The following is a 24,000-nucleotide window of genomic DNA, read 5'->3' on the forward strand; positions in this document are numbered from 1 at the left end:
GTCACTGATCTGTCATGCAGGTCATTGTCATTTCATAGATTCACAATATGCCATGGAAAAAACAAATGGCTCTGAAGGGATGAGTGTTTGCCTAGATGAAAACATTTTGACTTGATTAATTAACTTTTAAGGGAAGACTTGTGAATCCCTGAAAATTGCAGACATTTATTAATTTAGAACTTTTGGGGGGAAGATTTTCTTCAGTAGCTTATAGTAGCTAAACCAGGCACTTTCCTTTCGTTCAGCTTGAGTATGAGGGTATACTTTGGTCGGTTATTTTCACTGAGCTCTGTACTCAGGGAGTAAATATTTCTTTGTAACTATAATTCTTGTTAAAACTGTATATACTTTCTTCGTATGAGTACTTGCTGTTCCTCCCAGTTTATGAAACATCTTTCACCATACGCCAAAAGAAGCCACAATTGTAAAAAGGAGCTGAGTCAGGAAAGAAAGAAAAGGGAGACAAACGTTGCAGAGACAGAGACTGTATAGAAAATTTGGCTGATAGAAATATGAAATGTTGAAAAAACTTAGAAATGAAACCACTGCATGACTTTTTTTATTTCTGTAGAATTTGTTATGAAGTCCATTACTGGAGTTCTGTTTACTTGGAACTCTGCATCTTTAGGAGAGAAATTTTGCCTTACATCAAAGGATAACAAAATACTAAGCAGTTAAAGAATTTCTCACTGGAAGTAAAAAAGGACATGTGTGAGGAATATTAGTATGTAAGTTATTTTTATTTATGAGGTTAAAAATATTATATAGGGTCTTTGTGACAGACTGAACAAGTTAAAGGCATCAACATTTTCCTGCCTCTTGGCAGGTGTAGCTCAGCTGTTGTACGTGGACTGATCAAGGTTTGATCATATGATATTCTGTCTTGATCCAAGAAGGCTAAGATGACATAGAGCCAGATATACTTTTATATCAAGGCACAGGTTTTTGTCAAAGCTATAGGTAAATCTAAATTCTAATCCACACATTTAACTTCTGTCCACCTCTGAACATGTCTGCATCTATATTTTAATGTTATGTCTTTTTGTCTGGGTAACACTTAAAATACTGTCTTAAAAGAACATCAAATTTGCAAGTATGTATAAGCCAGGAAATGACAGAATTAAGGATGACTATGGAATCTTTAATTGTTTTCTGTCGTTGTGACTGTTCTGTGAAAGAAGGACCAGTTGAGCAGGGACTTGCTGAGGCTGTGTCACAGGCTAGTTCATGTCCATTCCACACTAAAGTCTAGTTCTCTCTAAATCAGACTGACTGTATCTGCATTGCATATCATTTGACCAAGTCTGTGCCTTTTAAAACATAGTTACTACTTGATGTATGTTTTTTAATTCAAAGAATCTAAAATATAAAAGTGAGAACTGCATTACAGCCCACTAAAATGATGTTTCTGTATTGTGAATTTTGACGGTATGTGTTGAATGTCATGAAGCAGAGCTAGGCTACAGCAGCATTTTGGCAGTACAAAGATTAAATTGTTTTTGGACTATTGTGTATTGCAGAAGTGTCCAATCTTTGTGCACTCTCTTCTTCATAGTATTTTGAGAGGAATCCACTGCATTCAGCTGTTTCTAGAGCTTGTGGGCCTTGTCTTGGAGAAGGGTAACTAGGGCAGTCAGGAGACAAGGAGCAAGCTAAGAGCAAGCTAAGAGCAACCTACAATCTTTAATTAGATGGTAATATGCTGTCTCTTCCACTGGATTTCTGTATTATCTCTGCTGTGCTGATGAGTTACATCGGAACAGCGAGAAGTGCTCTGAATTTTCAAGCAGGACCTCTGTTCTAGGGCCAGTTTTGCAGAATAGAATGAGGAGGAGGGTTTCCTGCTTACAACAGCTCAATGTGGTGCCAGAGCTCTGGATTCCATTTGCTACCTCCCTTGTGTGGTTCTCATGTGATGCTGAAAACTCAAAGCATACATTAAGAGTCCTACTTGCTAATTATCAGTTCATCATTATATGGGTACCTCTCTGGAGTGTCTGACCTCTGAAGCGTGCAATGAATTTCATCATTGCATGAAGTGTGTGTAAAACAAAATATTCTGAAAACTCAATCAGACACCTGAAATCAACAGACTCTTTGCTCAGCAGACATTATGCCTCCTATCCCCCTGTGTCCTTCACAGAGTGGTCTAGGAGATAAAGTCTGTGAAACAACGTTATGTTTTTAAATTGAATGTAAAAAAACAGAAGGAAGTTAGTCTTTCTTTCATGAGAGATTATAAACTGTATTTAGTGTCATTCATGTTAAAGGAGAAAAGAAAAAAAGTATTTCATGGTGTCTCTGACAATGAGCATCATGTTCCGTGTGAACTGAACGCAAATTAAGTTTCCAAAGTCTGAGATTTATTTTGATACTTTCTGGAGTTTTTCTAAAAATAGGTTCTTCAGGTTTAGCAGGTAGTTAAAAAGGCTTGCCTGGTAATAGACAACTCTTTTTATTTTCCTGGATTCATGTACTCATACGTAAGATGAGAATATAATTCCATTAATTTCTAATATCTCTTGGTATCTGTTCTTAGACTTGGAATACCAGAATCACAGCTTTTTTTTTTTTTTTTTTTGTACACTAGGACCTATATTTCTATATTGAAAAACTTGTCTTTAAAATACAGTTTTATAGTATCTGAACTAGTTCTTCCTCTCTGGAAATATTATGTAAAACTTAGCTACATACATTCTTCATATTAATTCCCTTTTTTCCTGAATATTCACCACCAGCTGCTCTACTCCTGAGTTTTCAGAAGCGAAGTTTGTTACTATCTCATATAGGTCTTTATAGATGGTGGCAGACTTGGACAAGACTACAGTAGAACAGTGCCAGAAAATACCAGCATGTATAGTGCAAGTTCATCTATACAGAGAAAAGTGGGAGAGGAGAGAACACAGGGAATTCAGAAGGGTTGGATGGATGAACGATTTGCTGGAATTCAGAAAAAAATGAGTATTTTCTTTAAGGACCTGGTTATTATTTAATGAGGAAGTCTGAGAAAGGGAAAACTAGGATACATACAAATAGTAGAAGAATAAAGTGCTAAAATGGGAAAGGATGATATACATCACTTGTAGATCACAGAATAGTAGTTTATTTACTTGCATGCCTGTCTTTTCCTACATGTTACCTTGTAGCTTTCCAAAGGCAAGTGTATGACTGTCCAGATTCATAAGTAGTATTAAGAAGTGAACTGCTGGTGGTATTGTTCAAAAAAATGCCACAAAGGAAAAAAAGTAATCCTTCTCTGTGTTTTTATTTTCGAATACATTTAAAAATAAAGTATATGCCCCCCCTTTTTTTTAATTTCTTCTGTGCTTCATATATTCCATGCTTAATAAATTCTAGCAACAAATGACAGCATTTATTATCTAGAATTTACCAGGTATACTAAACAGGGGTTTTGATTTCATTCATTTTATTAGAGTTCATCTCTAGATAAGTTGAATGCCCTAGATATTAATGAGTTTTTATGAAGTATTCAGGTAGTATAATATTATAAGTTAATTGATTGCCATCCAGTTTTCTTTGCTGCTCATCACTCTTATTGAGTGGTGCCTACAATGTTTTCCTTTCATGCCTTTCAGACAAATTATGAAACTGTCTTTAGACAAATAAAACGTACTTGCTCTCTTCAAGGAAAATGTAAGTTTGGCTCTGTGATGAACATCTTGTGATCTGATGAGTGAGCTCAGAAAGTATGTCTGGGTTAACCAGCATGCACTAGTTTTAATGATGCAGGATTCACAATATATTGGTACTGGCATCTTTATAATTAACTGTTGCAATCGCAAACCACAATTTTTGGGATTGCTTTTATAAATAGATACAGCATTTACATGCCTGAAATTCTAATTTAAGAATAAAATGTAATTTAGAATTTGGCTGCTGAAAGTCATGCAGACTATTTGTAAATTGAAATCTGCAAAACATCTCAGTTCTCTGGAGATTATGGTCACTAAACCACTGAAGTTTTGTTTTCTATTAGACTTGCATTGACCAGTCATGAGGACATTTTATGTCTTTTATTATAAACTATAAATCTGTAGGTTTGAAAGCAGGGTGTTTCTGTCTAACTGCTTGTAATTATTCCCCCAAGAGTTTAAATGAACTTGTTTAGCTGTGCTTTTTAGATTATTTTAAGAGAGACCATGTATTTGGGGAAGAGTTGATAATTTAAAAAGATTTTTTTCAAGGCCCACAGGGCTTAACCGAGTTGTAGCTGTTGTCTGGATAAAAACTGTATGTCTAGGTTTTTCCATTTCTTTTCCTTGTCTTAAACTCAGAATCTGCATTTTTTTCTGAGATATTTTTAAATAACACTGTAATTAGACTGCAGTAACATAAAGTTTACGTACTATGTGGCAAGATGCTGCAGAACATTTTAAAATTTGGTAATATATCGCCTAGCATGGATTAAAGATTCTTCAATGTGTAAGTGAATAGTGGTGAATACTGTCTTATGGGTGATATGCTACCAGACCAACATTCAATTAATAACATGTCTGACTTAAATTTTTTTTTTAAAACTGAGCACAATGATACTAAGTGTTCGTAGTACTTCAGAACACTTTCTTATTACATAGCTCTTCAGAAATTAATTCATTGAGGCTGCCAATTTTTAGCCAAAGTCTAGAAGGAAATGTGTCTGCCAGTAGCAAATTCAGGGAAAGGTTAACATTAATATCTATGTTATTGCATATATATATTTGTGAGAATGATATACATCATTAAAATGCTTAATCCTAGAGTGTGCATGAATTACTATTTTTAAGCAATTATATTTGAGTGAAATATCTTTATGAAGGCAATATTCATCCTATTTTATCAGACACCAAGAGAATTAAGGCAGTTTGTGATAGAAAGGATAAATGATTATTCATCAGAGTTGAACATAAATTCCGTGTCATCTAACATTGCCATGTTATAGCGTTGCTGTTCAGCTATACCTTTTGAATACTATTTCTTCTTATGGTGAAGTCTGAGAGAAAATTGCAAAAGAAATACTCCTACTCAGGTTGATTTTAATTATTCTCATCTGTTGGCAGTGTTTGCATAGATTATAGGATTTAAAGTGAATCATCTTGTCACAGCTTCTCAGATATTTAGATCTTCCACTTATTTTTTATGAACCAAAGGAAGATTTTTATAAAGGAGACCCTCATCTGGTAAACATTTTTCTCTCTCTTTCGTGATGCAGTTTATATGCCTTTTCTTTACTAAAACAGTATTAAAAGAGTAGAGAACTGAAGAAAATCTCTCATTCTCTGTGTGTGTGTGTGTGTGTATGTGTGTGTGTATATATATATATATATATATATATATAAAAATCTATACCAACATTGAACTACTAGCTGATTTGAAATTTTGAAAAGTATAAAGGTCTAGAAGTAAGTGACAAATGGGGCAAAGTGTAAAATCATAGGTCATGCTTAGCTAGCTAGATGTATTTTAATATATAATTAATATTCTAGACTAAGGAAATGCAGTAAGTTTGTTGATCTAGACTTTCTTAAGGCATTTGTTGTCACCTACACCTAAAAAAGAATTAGAAAAGCTTAGTGGATGAGGCACGATCAAAATGTAAATTAATGGTCCGAAAGGCAGTGAGCCTAGTGGGCTTCTTATAGGCCTTTCACATGGCTCATGAGACTTCAGTTTTTCTTGGTTTTCAGCATAGGAAGTAGAAAGCTCTGATGTAATTTGCTGACAGTGCAGTGCTAGGAAAAGTATGGGGAAGACTGAGATATGTGATAGTCATGATAATTTTAGGATGTATTTATTTAAAAGTATTAATGACACTGGATAAGACACTAGTAAAGTCTCTGGAGTACTGGGAACAGTTGGTATTGTGGCTGTAATAAACTCAGGTATGAGCAGACACACAGAAATGTTGTGATGCTGACCAAAGGAATGTTGTATCTAACAACACAGATACTGCAAGAGTTGACTTGGTTAACACAATAAAGTTACTTGAATAGAAAACTGGTTTGACTTTAAAAAATTAATTTGGCATTTAGTGCACCTAGAATGGAAATTGGAATACTTAGTCACAGGTGTGAAGTTCAGAGAAAAAAAATATACCTGGGCTTGAAGTGGAATTTGATCAGTTTATGAAAGGGGATTGCATAGAGTGGTTCTCAGCAATAGAAGGGTGTTACGTCTAGTTGTATGTTCCAAGTTCCTGTGTTCCAAAGTTATTTAGTTGCCCTTACAGGCAAGATCTCACTGAATTTCTGCTTATATCATTTCACGTAATGGAAGTATTAGGTTCTGAGGATGCTGTATATGGAACATCTTTATATGAAGCACCAAAGTCTTTGAAACCTGATGGGTGAATATGTGGAAGAGAATATCTGTATGTTAACACAATTGGCCACCAGTTGTGGAGGCATGTACCTCTGGCCCTTGAGGGTTCCCCATGCTAATGAGTTGAGTTGTTTCTCAGTTCCAGCTGGACCTATCTATCTAGCAAAATTATTTTTTTCCAACATGTAAAGCACACAAATTGAAAATTAGCAAAAAAATTGAGGTTGGTTACTGTTCAAAAATGGTATTTTCTTTTTACCTTATTCATGTAGATTTGTGTATGTAGGATACACTTGGAACCAACAAATATGGCAGCCTTCCACATGGTTCAGTGGTACCTAGTGTTGTCTAATGTGGCGTCCAGATACATGTAGAAAGAGGAGCAAATGGCTCACCTGTAAGACATATGTGTCACATTAATCATGTTTTGTTATAAATAAAGCTTACTTTAAAAATATTGTGTTGTTTATGGATAACCTGAGATGTCAGGCATGTGAGATTACACACAACCTTATTAAAGTGCCTGCTTTGTGAAGGTTGTGTGTAGCTGTAATCAGAAAGGAGATAGCCCAGCAGCAAAGCTCTGGACTCTGGGTTTAGGTACTGCAGTAGAGTGAAGTCTCCAGCATTTAGGCATCTTTGGTCTCAACATGTTTAATGATTTTGAAGTGAGGTGAGGAGGCAGGTGATTTTGAAGGCTGATAAAAAGTTCTTACCTGCTAAGCAAGCATCCTGTAAGTAGTACGTTGAGTGATGAATCTAACTCCCCCTGCTTGTCAGGTACATGAACATTAGAGTTGAGGACACATGGAACATTATGTGCTTAGGATCCAGACTGCTGGGTTTACTGTGAATATTTGAATTAAAAAGGTTGTATTTTTACGAGGGATAACAACCATATTCTGCAGGATGCCATGAGAATTACCTATTAAAGCAGCAATTCCCTACTGCAGACTGAAGAGGTGTCAGCTGGGAATATATCTCCAGAAGAGTACTCTTAACTATGTTCCATAGGAAGTTGAGGAGTTGAAGAGGGTGGGGAAAGAGAAAGTAAGCTTTCTGGGCCACAGTGCAGCCAGGGGTGCAAGATTCATGGGGCTTGTGGTAGGAAGAAAAGGAAGGGGTTTAATCTCTAGCCAGAAAATAAGACATTAATCTAGCATGGGCACGTATGGATTTTCATCCTTGATCTCAAGATGATTTAGACATTTTACATCAGACCGTAATTGAATAAAAACTAGACATAATCTACGGACTATAATTCATAGTCTTGCCACCTTAGCTAAATTAACAACTAAGTCTTAAAAGTTACCGTGTGCTCATGGGAATTAGGCAACCCCTCAGGGTGAGAAGGGATTGTACTTCACTCCTGCATCTGCAGCCTCATGGGGGAGTGCAGGCCATCCTCAAAACTCACAGAAAAGGTTACCATTTGCCCCATGTCCTTTGCACGTAATGTCGTGAAGATAGTTCACATGTGTGTAGACTGGGAGATTTCTGTTCATAACCAAGCAGGATGCTCTGTGGGCCAAACTTCAGGCATCTCAAGGCTAGGCTTGACTCATTGTTGGAATTGAATACCTGAAGTTATGACTTCTGTAGAAGTCACATTTTGGGAACACAAGTAGGAGATTCGATTCTTGTCAATAATTAATAACAAAATAAACAATTACAAGGTAAGTTGGAACCAACAAATAATGGCAGCCTATTGTTTAAAATGAGCAAAAGGACTTCCAATATTTGGTGAAACAAATTCCATGTTTTTAGTGGGATGTTTAGTGTCTGAAAAACATATTTATGTAATTAATTTTACTACTGCACGTCTACCTCCTATAAAAAGCTTGTCTTAAAATGAAGACAAGGCTGTGAAGTAAAGTTGGCAGAAATTTGAAGCCAGGATGTTTTAATACCTATGAAATTGTAAGCATTTCACTTACATATTTTTTTTTTCATGAAATTTTCACATTTCATTTTTTTAAGAAGTTAAATAATTGCTTCTGTATTTATGAAAAGTTCAGGGCTTTTTGCAACTTTTCTCATACAAATAATTGTGTTATTTCAGTATTATGACTACTCATGTTCAATAAGAACTGCAAATGAATTGCAGATCCACAGGTCTTTTTATGTTAGCAAACATACAGCTTGTTCTAAAAAGAGAGGAGGAGGCCTCGTGTACTACTCTTCACAGTTCTCTGAGGTACACTGCTGCCATATCAATGGTTCTTTAATGCCTTTCTTTAGATCCTACTTTTTAAAAATCAGAAGTTCTGCTTAACACACTACTTATGTTGCCTTGGCAGCGTTACATCATTATATTTTGGGAATGATAATGAGGTCTGAGCTGCCCTGTTGAGGATTAACAGTGAGAGAGGAGCTGGGAGTGCCAGACAAAATGAGCATTCACAGAGAGAAACTGCATATTTCAGAATGAATAATACTTCTATTTTTTTAATGAAGGAAATGTTTATAGGATAACATGTATAAAAATGCAATACTGCTTCCCAGTATTGCTGGTTTATTTTAAAGCAGAGCACAAAACCAATAATTCTCCATTGAAGTGTGACCACATTCTATTTGGTGATGTTTTCTTTGGAAATTGAAGTGTCTTTTACTGGGAGAGGAGGGCAGACAGAAAATGGATTTTGTACAATATACAAATAAAAACAGTCTGTTAGTAAATCTATAAATATATTCCCTTTGTTTTAGAAAACAACAGCATTTTATAATCTTCTCTCAATGGGGTGGCCTAAAATTGAAGGCAAATGAAAGATTTATTGTGGTCAGGGGCCATTCAGTCAATTGGAATTCACACCCCTGCAGCATTCATCCAGTTAAAGTGGGATGGTAGGATTAATAATCAATAGGTGAAATACACTTTTACTCAACAAGTAGAAGAAGAGCAAGAATGATTAATTAATGGTGTTTCATTTCATCCCAAGGTGTGCAGAAACAAGAGGTGGTGTGTAAAAGGCTGGATGACAGCTCCATTGTACAAAACAGTTACTGTGACCCTGACAGTAAGCCTCCGGAAAACCAAAGAGCCTGCAACACTGAGCCTTGCCCACCTGAGTAAGTCATTGATGTGTTTTGCATAGATAGAAGAATCTTTGTAGTCTATAATAAATCCTGTTGACCAAATGTCTATAAAATTGTGATCTAGTATTAGCGTCCTGTCTTATCAGACAAGATACGTAGTTTTGGTTTATGGTTTCTTGTTCCTGTGAAATCAGTTGTGGAAAATACATACTTTGACCTAGAGGAGGCCTGATCTGACTGAAGAACACTGGTGTTTAAACTACACAGAGAAGCTCAGACATTGTAAGTAAAAAGATACTAGCAAAGCAGTTTCTTAAGGTGTAAGTATCAGATGTGGTGATACCGCTCAGAGTAGAACTGGATACCATTCTTAAGGCAAGAATGACAGAAGAATCATGAGGTGAGATTAACTTTGCCATAGATATTTATATTACATATTGAATGTCTGCCATATTTTTAAGTGTGTTATATTGAAATTAGGGTTGAAGTGTTCACATGAGAGATGGCAAATGTAGAGAATTCTCAACAGAACAAACCATTTACTGGTAATTATTTTGTCACACAACATTCTATCCAGGATACTGAGTATTGTACAGTAATGCTGTGTGCCTTTAGAATAGGTACCTACTTTTTTGCATGTATTTAGTTTTATTTTGAAAGATAGCTATGCTATATACTGAAAACATAATTAAAACCATATCAGCTCATTTGTTCAATAACAAAATTTGGCAAGGACCTATAGCGTAGCTTAATCTTGCTACAAAACTTATTTAGAAACAGTCGTGATATTTTGCACTAGAAAATTATTTCAGCATGTGTACAGCAGCTTCTTATGTTTTAAGACAAAACTTGCGGAAAAACTGGAACAGATACAACAGTTCATTGATTCGTAGGCTCTGGTTAGTTTTCTGATAATCTATTACTATATTCTAATTGTGCGTGAAAATCACTAATGCTGATTAAATGTAGAGACAATAAAGAAGTACTTGGTCTCTTTTAAATATCTCTTAGAAATTGGAAAATTGTAGCATGAAGGACACTGGGAGAAATGAGACAAGACCATAATGCATTAACATTGCAACAGGTCTTCATGAAACCAGTTTCCTCCTGGAGTATCAGCTGCTTCCCTGGTATGGTGACTAGTTGCAGGATGTTAAAGCAATGTCTTCTACACTTACTCACGTGTCATGTACCAAACTCCTTTGACATAAACAGAAGTGAAGCCATTACACTGCTTTCACTATGAGTGTGCTTTAACATGAATGTGCTGCCTCACAAACAGGTCTAAAGTAGGTCTAAATCATTGGCCCCACAGTCTATTTGTAAATAGATGTTTCCTCTGCAAGGTTGTGCACTTAGATTCTGTTTGGGTAACACTGTTTAGTATGGCTCTAAGTGTGCTGACTAAATTGTCATGGCATGTACCCGAGAGCAGATCTTGTGAAGTGGTCGTGTTTGGTCAGTTCCTTTTTACCAAACACATCCCTATACCTTCCTTTGTGTGGCTTAACTATTAAAAAATTAGCACTTCAAAAAGTAGTGTTAACATAGCTATTCCAAACTAGTCTGAACTACTCAAAGCAGCTCAGACATTGTAAGTAAAAAGATAGAAGCAGTTTCTTAGGGTGTGTCAGATGTGGTGCATAGTGCTCAGAGTAGAACTGGGGACCATTCTTAAGGCAAGAATGACAGAAGAATCTTGAGGCGACACTAACTTTGCTATAGGTATTTATATTACATACTAAATGTTTGACATTTTTAAGTATATGAATTTTTATTTTTTTGCACTGACATTATTTAAAAAACAAGAACACACACACCACACACCTCCCATCCTACAAAGCAGTACACCTCTGCATTCTGCATCCAGTACAGCAGGGACATTGATCAACATGGTGAAACTCAAGTCATCAAGATTTAGAAAGGGGGTGGTGTGTGTTAATCAGCATCTGCTTGAGTATGTCAGAGCAGTTCAGCCCACATCTGCCTCCATTCTGATGTTCCTCACAGGGTGAATACAAAGTGCCAAACTCCTAAGAAAGTGTTCTTGATTCCTGATCGTGTAAGTAGTCTAGAAGAAAGCTGTTCAGGTAACAGATGGTTACCCAAAGAAGTTTAGCCCTTTTGGCTGAACTATTTGTCACCCAGTAAGACTTACTCTTTTACATGGAGTGGCCAAGTACTTCCTTTTTCAACTAACATAATTCTGTTTCCCATGTGTGGTGTCTTCCAAAGGTTATTATAATGTTACTCTAACTGAAATGACAGTTACATTATACTTGATGTCCCTGAGCAGCAGCAGCAGCCCCGACTGTGTTTGTTCACAGTGTTTTGTTTGTTATTGTGATAATAATCTTAAAATTCCAGTTTTCAAGAAATGATACAGGTAACTCAGTAATATGAACTATGAATAACACTTTCTTGTTGTAATGTATAAACATAAAAGGTACCTGAGAATGCACTTCAGTAAATCAAAGTAACAACTAAAAATTTAACAGTTCAGCCTCTCCAAAGCTCTGAAGAGCTTCTGATTCTCCCTCCTGTGGTAAAAGCATAAGTTTGGTGGCAAAGAATCACAATTCGATTACCTTTTGCTGCAAAATTAATGACAGAATGTGGCGTATTCATTTGCATTTCTGTATTGAGAGAATATAGAATATAGAATTCCTATTAGTTCATATTAGAATATATGTTCTGTAACACAAGACAGGATAGCAGCATGTTTTGTTTTGACAAAGGCATCAGAAAATGACAGATCTTACGAGGCAGCTCCAAGCATACCTCCAGGAATGTGCACGGTGACTACTGGCACCTGACATTTTTGTCATGTTGGCAACATCTGATAGTATGCTAGCCTTCCTCCTTTGCAAGGATAATACAGACGAGTGCATCTAATTAGAGTATGAAATCCTGAAGACAAAATGCGCTCAACAGCGTGAAGAGAGATTTCCAGTGAACTGAGCTGCATTAACCATTCATCAGTAGGAAAAAAACCACGAAACAAAAAATGTCACAGCAGGATTAACAAGTGCTTTAATGTATTTACTCTAATTAGTAAGAATATTTTGCATTTATAAAAAAGTATAGAAACATGAGAATTAACTCTCAGAAAGCCGAATTCTGAGATCAAAATATTTTATTGTAATGATACTAGAGAGGCAGCTATCTTGGCTTTTAACTTGTGCTGCAACCTACAGTAGTGGTTCCCAAACAATTCAAGTTGTTAACCACTTTCAGAGAAACAATTTCAGGCAAGTCTTGTGCAAATCTGCTTAGATAGCTGCAGCTGTGTCAGGCTGAACACTCCTTTCTAACTAGTAGCCTAGGCTGGAAGTTGCTGCTATAGAAAAACACAAAGTAGTAGTATTATTGGAAGATATAATTGCAGTGTGACATAAATTAAAATACTCAGTAAAAGACCTGTAAGTTTCTATTTTGTTTCACTGTGAATACATGTATTATTAACAATTATTTGAGTTTAGTAATTTAAACTATTTGGATTTTGGGTTTGTGCAGTTTTCCACTCTATTTGTGAAATACATTAACTGAGTCTCCTAACTTTTTCTGTCCAGGTGGTTTATAGGGGATTGGTCAGAATGCAGTAAGACTTGTGATGGAGGAATGCGTTCACGGACAGTTCTCTGTATCAGAAAGATTGGACCTTCTGAGGAGGAGACACTGGACAATACCAACTGTTTAACACACCGGCCTGTTGAAAAAGAGCCCTGTAACAATCAGTCCTGTCCTCCCCAGTGGGTTGCTTTGGACTGGTCGGAAGTAAGGCAATTTTGCTGTGTTACCTCATTGGTAATAGTGGAGACAGGAACTCTGATCACTGAAGATTAGTATATTTTCTATTACTACTTTGTAAAGCATTAATAAGAAATTCAAAACTTCATAGGTTTAATACTGAAGCAGTTTTTTCTTTATTCTTCCCTTGTATGTTTGTCAAACAGTTATGACCTGGTTTTATTAATCATAGTAGAAAAATAGTAAAATACAAAATAGAATAGTAAAGTAGTAAAAAAAACCCAGTGAAACACACACACCCTAGAACAGCCATTTGATACGAGATAATTGTCTTAAAGATAACAGCAATTTCCATTTCCATTGATTTTTGAACAGGCAAGTAGCTGCATAGTAGATATGATAGGTTTACCATATCAGAAGCCAGAACAGACTGTTTGTTTGTTGTTTTTTTTCTTTTTCCTGAAGTAACCATGCTGATGTAAAGCATCACATTCTTAGGAACATACCTCAAAAGGCAGACCTAAAAGTTGGTATTCTTTTTATTAAAGAGAGAACATCTTTCATTAAGTATGGTGATAGGTCTTACAGTGTAAGCCAAACTTACACTATACCTTATACTGATTCAGGTATTAAATGTGAAGAATGTGAACCAGTGCAGCTGGAAGGAAAGGCAGATTCATTTGAATGGGACTGCATCACATGCAAATCAGAGTGCAAAAATGTCTTTATATTTTTTTCAGATCCTTGCTATCCTGGACTCCCATCTCACCCCACTTTTTATCTCAGAGTACCCTTTGAACTACTTACAAGTTAGGATTTCCTGAGTTGCCATATCTGTGTCCTTGTTGTCGAATGCAGCCATATCATATAATTGCTTTCATAAACTGATTAAATTATGTTTTAAAATTAGTTAGTTTGGAGGTTTGTCCCACTGCTTCTTGGAAAACTTTTCCTGAACTTCAATCTTTGAATTGCAAGAAGCATTCTAATGTTTAGTTCTATGCCAGTTTATACCTGTTTGCTTTTGTTACATGAAACAGCTGTTCTTCCTTTCCAGCTATTATTCATCAGCAATTAATTAATCTTGATCACATTCTGCTTTCATGTTTCAGTTTGAATTTGTCTTTCTGGAAATGGATTACTAGAGTTAGAGGAGGTTTCACACGTGCCTTATCCTTTTATTTCCTGCCTCTAATGAAAATAACTATAACCTACAGTGTATCAGCATACCCTAAATAAGCTTCTTTTGTTCCACGGCTATCACATATTAATTACATACAGTCGTCTTACACTTTCTTAATATATCCATATCTTTATCCTCCTTTTTAAATTTCTTTTTTTATATATATGCATGCTTTTGCGTATCATGCTGCCAAAATTTACTTCATTTCAGTTATTAATGTCTTCATGGTTGTCCAGTTCTTTCTGCAGAGCATACCTCTGCACACCTGTGCTATCTGCAGTTTCAGTGATTTCAGAAACACTGAAGAACTGAAACTGCTTTTGTGTGAACATCATTAAGTAGACTGGAAAGAAATATGAGTCAGATCAGTCTTATAACTGATCCAAGAGGTCTTTGCAGGTAGCATCTCTGAAATCCTAAACTGCAGCAGTTGTCACCCCCCTTTCAAATACTTTAATGAAGCCCAGTTGTGTAAGAACTGTTCCATTTTGTCTAAAAGTGAAAGGGGACTATCAGAAGAAACTCAAATATCCTACCGGTGATATACCCGTAATTCATTGTATCCCATTTTCTGTGTACTTGCTTGCCTTTAAACAGTCTTTCATTCAAAGTAAATGATAAATCACTGAATACGATAAAGAAGGTTGATGTGCCTGTAGTTGCACAGATCTCTTCTGCACACAGATACTTTTAGCTCCAAAAGTTGTTAGAGTCTCTGGAATTTCAAGGCATAAAGAAGGAAGCCTACTAGAGTCACTGTGAACACCCACAGAAGTGGTACAGAACAGCTTTTACCATAATCTCTTAATGCAGGTAATATAGTTCATGAGATCACAGAGTGGTTGAGGTTGGAAGGGACGTCTGAAGGGGATCTTGTCCAACCCTCTCTGCTCAAGCAGGGCCACCTAGAGCCAGTTATCCAGGACCATGTCCAGACAGCTTTCTAATATCTCCAAGAATGGGAATTCAATCTGCTGTTAATAATAGTCTAAGCATTAGTGGCAGTACTTAAAAGTAGTAATATCCATGTCTTAAATTACAGTGTTGTGAACTGCCATGGAAGCTGTTGTTGTTCCTTTTCTTGATGTCTGAATTTCATGCTTGTATAATCTCCATCTGTTCTTAGCTGAAGAAACTACTTTTGTAGACAATTTTATTATTACTATTATTTTATTATTGTACCCATTATTTTTCTTTGAACAAAAGGAAAATGTGTCAACTTGCTGTACTGTTCAACTGGCTTTGTTCTATAAGGAATTATGTATGAAATGCCATTTTAAAGAGCTTTTAAATCCAAGAAAAATCTTCTAAAATACAATGTGAGCTTTTGAAATTTTCTTGTTTTCATTAATTTATCAGGCAGATACTTTTTCTTGTTTTCATTAATTTATCAGGCAGATACTTTTGCTTATATTCTGAATCTCCTGTTATTTGTACCAGGTTTTATTAATAATCCACTATCACAAAACAGGTAGGTCATTCCTACACAATACCTCTATCTGTCTCTAGTTTTACTCAGTTTAAGGTAACAGATATTTTTTAGAATCAGTTCTATAAAAAGTTGTCAGCTTTGTGTCCTGAAACCTGTAGAAAAGCAGTTTCTTTTAGCAACTTTTCTCAGTGTAGATCAGGACCTCGAGAAACATAGAAACGGCACAGTGAATCTACATGCAGAACAGTATTTTTTTACCCCACTGGTAGCCAGCATTTTACACAAGAGGTAGGGCACGAAAATCAAGACAGAAAAGGTATTGAAGTGTCCTTGTCGCTACTTGAAAAGGTACAGTGTATTCCAGCTCTTTGAAAAGGAATCTGACTTAAAGCGGAAATGAGAGAAGGAAAGAATGGATGAGTGGAAGGGGATGTTCAGTTGAAGACTGTCATACCACATCTCTTGTTGATAGTTTGTAAGCTCTTTGCATCCATTTTCACAGTACTTTATTTCCAACTGGAATATCTAGACATCATCTCAGTACTAACAAATAATAGTATCCATATGATAAGTTATAGAGCCATAGATATGTGTTGGCTATATATATACTATTACCCTTTAGCTACCTCCTTGAGACATTGCTCACTAATGCATCATCCTTAGAGCTTTTAACATTGCCACCCTCATAAGCGTCAACAATTTTTTAAGGCTTTTTTGCCAGCCTTTTATACAGCAGGAGTGTGTTATAATTTTGAACAAAATCATTCTGTCTAAAGATTCAAGCTCTGCTAAGCTTCTGGTTGTGATGGTATTTAATCAGGATTGTGAAGAAGTACCAAATTCTTTCTGATACAAATTTTGCCTGGTGTAACTTGGCAAACTGTCTCGACTCCTGATACCATTTTAATATAATGAGAAAAATAGCGCTTTTTTCTGTTCAGGGTTCCCAGAAATATAATGTATTAAGATCTTGTACTAATATATATCAAAACATTTTTATATATGTATTTTATTAATTTCTGACAGAAGCATGAAAAAGAAAACAAGAGTGAACTCAAAAAATGAAAAGTTGAATACTGCTTCCATTGAAACCAATGGCAAACCTTAGTACTTTTCTCTGGAATGCAAGTTCTAAAGTTTTGTTTTCTTACTCAAAAGAAGCAGTATGTGATACAAATCAAACAAGTGTAGAACATATGTACTAATTTTTTAGTCTTCAGTAATTATTAACAAGAAGTTCTGTATCTTTTTGGTCAAAGAAACAAAAACATTTTGTAAACATGCACATTAAAGAAAGTCCTTAGGAGAACATAAAAGTGCTTTTATCAAATACTAATTAAAGCTAACAGTCTGTTGCCCAGTGGAATGTAGCCATTCTCAGGTAATGTCAGTTTTACCATAAACTTTTTCATGCTTTGCAATAGTTTAGCTTTGACTGAATTATTCTGCCCTCTATAAATAACTTCTTTTATAATTTTCCAGATAATAAAATAAGATGGCAAAAAATAATCTGAGGATTTCTTGAGCCTTATCAGACTAGTACATTTGGTTTGCGTTCATATTACCATTAGTCATGACTTCCACTAAATGAGTCAAAAATTCTAGAAGCATTTCATAGTGGAAGACTTTTCCTGGTTTTGTTTGTCTGGGTATTTTGTCTTGCATTTGCTTTGGAGACATAAATTTTTGGTTAAATCCTACTGATGCTTTTTAGTTCTGGTGACTCAGTATTATTGTAGGCAACCTATTTCCTTACTTTGCTTTCATTTCTGGGGACTGGGTGTAGTCCATCTTACTTAGTGGAATTTCGACTGTGACTCCGAAAAAAGTAATTTTTTAAGGGATGTTGTGTTCTTCTGGTACCAGTAGCTGAAGGATTTTTCTGAGATGGCAATTTAGATATAGATAAAAGAAACGTCTTCAAGCAGGACTAGAAAATGGACGCATTTCTTCTAAACTTAAATTTTGATCCTCAAACTCTTGTTTATTTGCTAATACATTCTAGAGATTATGAAACAGCACAGGCACATTGGGTTTTGATATTTTTGACAAGGTCCTTTCAACCTTGTCTCTCTTCTGTTTGTTTTTGGCAGAATGTTAAGTCACTGAGAAGAAGAGATAAAGCACAAGTGGTTTTTAAGCACACAGCTATAAAGGGGTGTTGGCTTCTAGTTCCTGCTTAAAAATCGTGCATTTTAGATGAAATATTTGTGAGAGAAAATACATGCAATATTCCGTGGAATTTGGACCAGAACTGAGGAATCATGGTGATGATGCCGAAGACCTCACACACTCGTCGCTGTTTCTTTTTGGTCTCTATTTAGCATTAATACTGTTTTTGCAGTCCAGCCAGAGAGACAGAGAACTTTCTTCTCTCACTTAATTCCTTCCCCTAGTTTTATAGTAAGGCAGGTATTTAGGGTATTTGAGATTTGGAGTTAAAAGCCCATTCAGTATGAGGACATGAGGATGATTGAACCTGGCTGTTCTGTATCAGAATTCTGAGCACTGAACTGCTGTAGATAAGGAGGCAGCACCTTGACAGGAAAGGATAGGATAGGGAAGGAGAGGTGAAATTTCAGGGAAAGGGATTATGTACCCATTTTGCAGTTCTGGATTATAAACTCCAAGTGAAGGACCCATGTCTTTGCAGCCCAGTTTAAGATCCTAAATCTAAGCAGAGATAAGGTTTAAGATGAATCTGTCCACTCTGTATTGATTAGTTTAGGTGGCTCCCACTGAGAGATTTTCTTAAAGATCTTCTTTTGAGCGGGGGTGGGTGTGCATATATATATATATATACACACACACACACACACGTACACCTTTACATATGTATAGGGAGTATCAATACCTTACATAGTGCTGTGGAACTGTTTTAAAATTTCTTAAATTAGGCAGAGATGCTTCAGGATTAGGCATACAACATAGAGTTTGGATCACTTGAGTGATTTTTTCGAAAATTATTCTTAGGGGTTTTTATTTTTTCCCCAAATGTATACTAACCCGTTTTGGATGTGTGGAAGGCCTTCGGTGTGTGCCTCTTGAATATTGCTTCATTTTGACATAGTATTATTTCCCAGATAATGTTTTGTCTCTCCAGCTGCTTTCATATTGAAAGGCAGTTCCACTTTTGACAGGTTTAGCATAATCTGAGTGTGAAGTTTATGCTATCAGAAACTAATCCTGGTCCACGTACTGCAGATAGGCTCATGGGATACATGCCAATAGGGAATTCTACAACTGCTTGCAAAATCTTCTGGTCAGGTGTTAAAGAGGGACTGATATGGGGAAGGTCTTGAGTTTTGTTAGCACTTGTCTCTTCCCCTTTCTGTGGTTGTGCTAATGTAAATGACAGTTCATAGTAGCAAAAAGGAAGGAAAGGGTGGGGGGGGAACCAATATGAAGAAAGAAGGAAAAGCAGAGATCATCAAACCTGCTTCTTTTCAGATTACAGTATTGTTATTGGCTTGCAGTCAGAACAAGCAGAGAAATGATAAAAAGAGGAAAAACAAGAAATGTGTGAAAACAGAATTAAAATTTAAATAGGAAAGGAGAGAAAAGCATGCATCGTAGGAGAGGATAAAGTATTTCTATCTGAATAGCCCGGTTTCTATGGAGTCCAAGAAACCACTTCTCTACCAGTATGTTTATTGAGGAAAAATGTGTTCCTTGTAGCTCAGTAGTCTATAAGTGAGTTGGAAACAGAGAGTTTTGCTTTCAATTTCTGAAATGCACACTCAAGTTTGCTTCATAGTAGCACTAGATGTGGCGGACCTTTCTACTTTGCAGCAAAGTGCTTTTTATTAAAACCAACAGCCTAAATGCTGTTTTATATAAAAATAAATAGTAACTCCATAGTCTAAATGCAAATAGCAAAGGAAATCTACTTTTATCAAACTAAAACTTAAAAAAATTTTACTTAAGAAAGCAATCATCAGTCAGCTTGTTTGTGTTTCTAAACATTTTAAAATTATCATCTTGGGGAAAATTGTGATTATAGTTTTGTAAAACTATAAATATATTCTCCTGTTTTATGTTATAACGTATCTGACACTTCTATTGACTTTTAACTGAAGATTTTCGTTATGTATTTATATCAATATTTTTTCAGTGCACACCAAAGTGTGGCCCAGGATTCAAACACAGAATTGTACTGTGTAAAAGCAGCGATCTTTTAAAAACTTTTCCAGCTGCGCAATGCCAAGAGGAAAGCAAGCCACCAGTCCGCATCCGCTGTAGTTTAGGCCGATGTCCTCCTCCTCGCTGGGTTACTGGAGACTGGGGACAGGTAAGAGAGTTCATAGAAGTATTTATTGCTGTTAAGTGTACTACATATTAGCATCTTCTAAGGATAAGATATTTCTGGAAATGGAGAAGAGGTAGTTCCCATGACTGAAGCAGAAGCTTCTTCCCTGTTTGGCTCATATTGAAATGTGATTCTGAATGATAATTGTCCGCTGAACTAGAAAGGATTTGCTGACAGCAATCTATTTTCTACTGGATGGGTTTCTGTATGTATTTTTTTAAAAAAATAAATAGTCCTAATTATAGGGGCTTTGGAAGGGGATTTTGATATACATACAGCAATGATTCAAGGTTTACTATTTTTAAAATACATCTAGCTTCCCTGAGAAACATGATGGAAATATGAAGCCAATTCCTATTTTAGTAAGATAGGGGTGTGTATACATATATATATATTCCTATTTTAGTAAGATAGATAGGTAGATAGACAGATAGATAGATAGATAGATAGATATCTCCACCAAAAAAAATTTGAGATCTATATAATTTTACATAAAATGTGCTAAATTACCAGACAGAGAGATAAATTGTTACAGGACAGGCTGAACATAGCCACCATTATGCAGTGTTTCTAAATATGATACACTGAGTTTGCTTCTTTCTTCGTTTTCGCATATGATTAAAGGCCTGTTTTAAAGTAATAAGTGGATGCTTTATTTTCTAAGTTTGTTGAGTAATGGCACTAATGAAAATAAAACAGTTCAGTTTAACTAACCAGGGTACAATCATTTGTGGTATTATGGCTTTTCTTTTATGGTAGCTGTCCAGATGCGCATTTATCTTAAATTGATATTGTACTAAACCCACTGTTTAGTTACAGAAATTAAAAATGTTTTGAAACAGCAAAGTATATATATTTTTAAAGATAGTTTCCTTTTTCCTTAAAGTTTGTAGCAGATTTGAAGTCTTGTTTTCCTTGTTTTTTCTTCTTTGTTCTAAAGTGATTATTGCTCTCTTGAAAACATGCACTTAAACTCAGACATGATATATGAAATAGTTTAAACTATACCTCAAATCTGAACTGTTCTGGGAGCCAACATTGCATTGTGGTTCTTTTTCTTTGAAAGACAAGTGTTCCCATATACTGTCAAAAAAAAATAATATCTAAACTATTTTATGAAAATTATGCTTTGTATTAACCAGATCTCTTCAGATGCCTGTCTTTTGTAAGGTTGTCCATTTATACTGTTCCTGATTGCTTTCCTGTTACCTTGTTCTGTATTTAAAAATTGGATCCAAGTTGTTTTAGTTTTGTACCTTTCTTATTTCTAGTGTTCTGCACAGTGTGGTCTTGGGCAGCAGATGAGAACAGTACAGTGCCTCTCATACACTGGACAAGCATCTAGCGAGTGTCCAGAAACACTTAGACCTCCATCAATGCAGCAGTGTGAAAGTAAATGTGACAATACTCCCATTTCCAACACAGAAGGTATGTCTGCCATCTTAATATAACGTTCTGTAAAGAGTAAAATGGCATGGTCAGTATTACTGCATTAATTTATTAGTAAAAGTCTACATGACATCATCTCAGACTGTGTATGAATTTTTTATAATTATTTTCTAATTAGTCATTGTAGTTCAAAGGTGAAGTCAATAAAAAGCTAAATGCAGGTTCTTTGTTTAAAAAAAAAACACCCTTAAAATATGTAGCCTAAGTCATGGACAAAATACTATTGGTTTGTGTCATTAATTTTCCAGTCTCTTTTTTGGTTTAATGGAAATGTCCGTAAGACCAGGGGGAGCATGATATAGTTCTCATCCCTGACCTGCTCCATCAGTGGTTAACATAACAACGTAGTGGCAAAAATAGTTAATTACATATTCATTGAAAGACTGGGACCACAGATTTAGTGCTACACAATGTTTCAAGCCTGTTCTTATACTTTGACTTACTTGTCAGCTTCCACGTAACTTTTATTTTCTTGGACTGGTAATGACTGTTCAAAATAATTACATTTTTTTTACATGATACAGTCTAATTTAATCAGACTATTAACTAGCTTCATAATAACATTTTTTTGCTAGAGGATATGTTAGATAATAATGTCAAAGTAAGCTTATTAATGTTTAGGAAAGGCTCCAGATCTGAACTCATAAATTGTCCAAGCCAACCTATTAGGAAATGCTGTCTTCAAAGTAGAATTGGAGTGCTAGGCAGTAAAACCCCAAAGTTTCTTCACTGATTGTAGAAATTTAGAGTAGTTACTCACCAGATGAGTACATTCCATTTTGTGTGGAAGGGGAAGTGGAATAAAAAATTACCAAAACACACATGTCCAAAATTTAAGAAAGATTGCACAACAGCGTTAGGTCTTTTAAAACAATTATTCCCTAAATGTTGACATTTCCTAAATTTTGAGTAATTGACTGCAATGTCAATACCGCTGCTCTTTTTAACATAACTAATCTCTGTGCGGTAAATAATGGAGTATCTTCTACACAGGTTCTCCAAATACTATCCTCTTTATATGGAACAAATACTCTGATTTTAAATAATTAAAAAAAAAAAAAAACAACAGGGGGGCTGGGGGGGCAGGGAGCAAATTTATGGTACAGTATTCCCAGATTTGGTATTCATTCAACACCTACTGTACAAGTTCACACCGTAGATTCAAAGTTGTCATAAAAGTCTGTCAAATGGAGATGTCTGTGATGAAATGGGAGCATACTAAAATCTCCCAGAAATACACTTTATTATTCAGTGTACAAGCACTGTAATTCACTGCTTGGAAATTTGATTTTAAACAGAGGCTTATCATTCCATGTTGTCATTTGAAAAGCATCTTCATAATAGAATTTTCCTTGCTTATTTTAATTCCCATTCTTATGCTTAGTACTCTCAAGTAATCTTTACATGATGATTATCAATCTAGGAAACTTTCTGCTCTTTAAAGCTCAAAGGCTAAATGATACTTTATTTCCAAACAAAGATGTTGACTTTTTCCAAAGTGGCAAAGTGGGCATGATTTAGTCCCAGTCTCCTCTTAATTTCAAGATGACAAGGTTGTATTGTTATTTATATTCATTACATTAGTAATTCTTCAATATTATCAGGAAAAAATGTTAATCTCCTATAGATGAATACAATTAGGGGTTTACGGTGTGTGATATATGGACATTGGGCGGCCATACACTTCTTTACAGTGGAACTGTGCAGGGTAACTGAACAGTAAGCCTGCTGGTCATAGTGAATTTGAGGGACCTACAGACTTCATTTGAAAATTTTTGGGGACCACAAATAGAAATGTTGAAAATCACTTACACAGTATTCCAGATGGACTTCAGCTCTTTGGCCTGCACTCTGAGTGGGTCAGGCGTGAGCCGCCTTACTGACAGCCGTGCAGCCTCATTAGCACAGTTAGGAACAGAGATACAGCACAATCTCTTCCAACAGATACAGTTCCCAACATGTTGCCACTTAGCATCCCATTTTTGCTTATGTCCCACATTGAAGGTATTTACTGGAAACCACTGATCATTTTAAAATGGTTAAGTGGCTCAGATGGCTCAAAAGTTAACGTAATCTTGAAGATCATTTGATAATCTAAAATACCTACATCCTTCCAGAAAATTGTTGCTGCAATCCATGAAGTAATAAGGGTGCCCTATCCCAAAATTAGATAAAGATTTTGTCTTCATGGTATTTTTTCAATACTTCTGTGAGTATTTCTTAAATACATATTCTAACTTATACACATTTCAAAGCTGCTATTACATAATGAATATAAGAAGCATAAACTGAGGATTTGCACAATAATGTCTGTATATTGCATATTTTCTGCCTTACAATAATCCTCTTGCACACAAGGAGTTTGCATCTCTTGTTTTGGTGGTGTTAACCTTTAAACAGAGAGGCATATCTTTTTCAGCATACAACAGATGATGGAAAGCTTGTTAGATTTCAAGAAGTAACTAATCCTAAAGAGCACAACTATTTTTTGAAAGATAATTCTGAGAAAGAAATATTTGAGTT

General features: G+C 35.5%; 1 protein-coding gene across 1 annotated transcript in view; it reads left to right on the top strand.

Moving 5' to 3' along the window:
• Positions 1 to 24,000, top strand: part of ADAMTS6 (ADAM metallopeptidase with thrombospondin type 1 motif 6) — a 158,658-nt gene that overhangs the window by 127,252 nt on the left and 7,406 nt on the right. The window contains exons 21-24 of the mRNA XM_040580586.1: positions 9,258 to 9,387; positions 12,927 to 13,131; positions 19,834 to 20,010; positions 21,300 to 21,456. Of these exons, the coding sequence (XP_040436520.1) occupies positions 9,258 to 9,387; positions 12,927 to 13,131; positions 19,834 to 20,010; positions 21,300 to 21,456 (669 nt within the window). The remainder of the gene's footprint in view (positions 1 to 9,257; positions 9,388 to 12,926; positions 13,132 to 19,833; positions 20,011 to 21,299; positions 21,457 to 24,000) is intronic.

Source organism: Falco naumanni, chromosome Z (assembly GCF_017639655.2).
Source record: "Falco naumanni isolate bFalNau1 chromosome Z, bFalNau1.pat, whole genome shotgun sequence".
Taxonomy (NCBI): Eukaryota; Metazoa; Chordata; class Aves; order Falconiformes; family Falconidae; genus Falco; species Falco naumanni.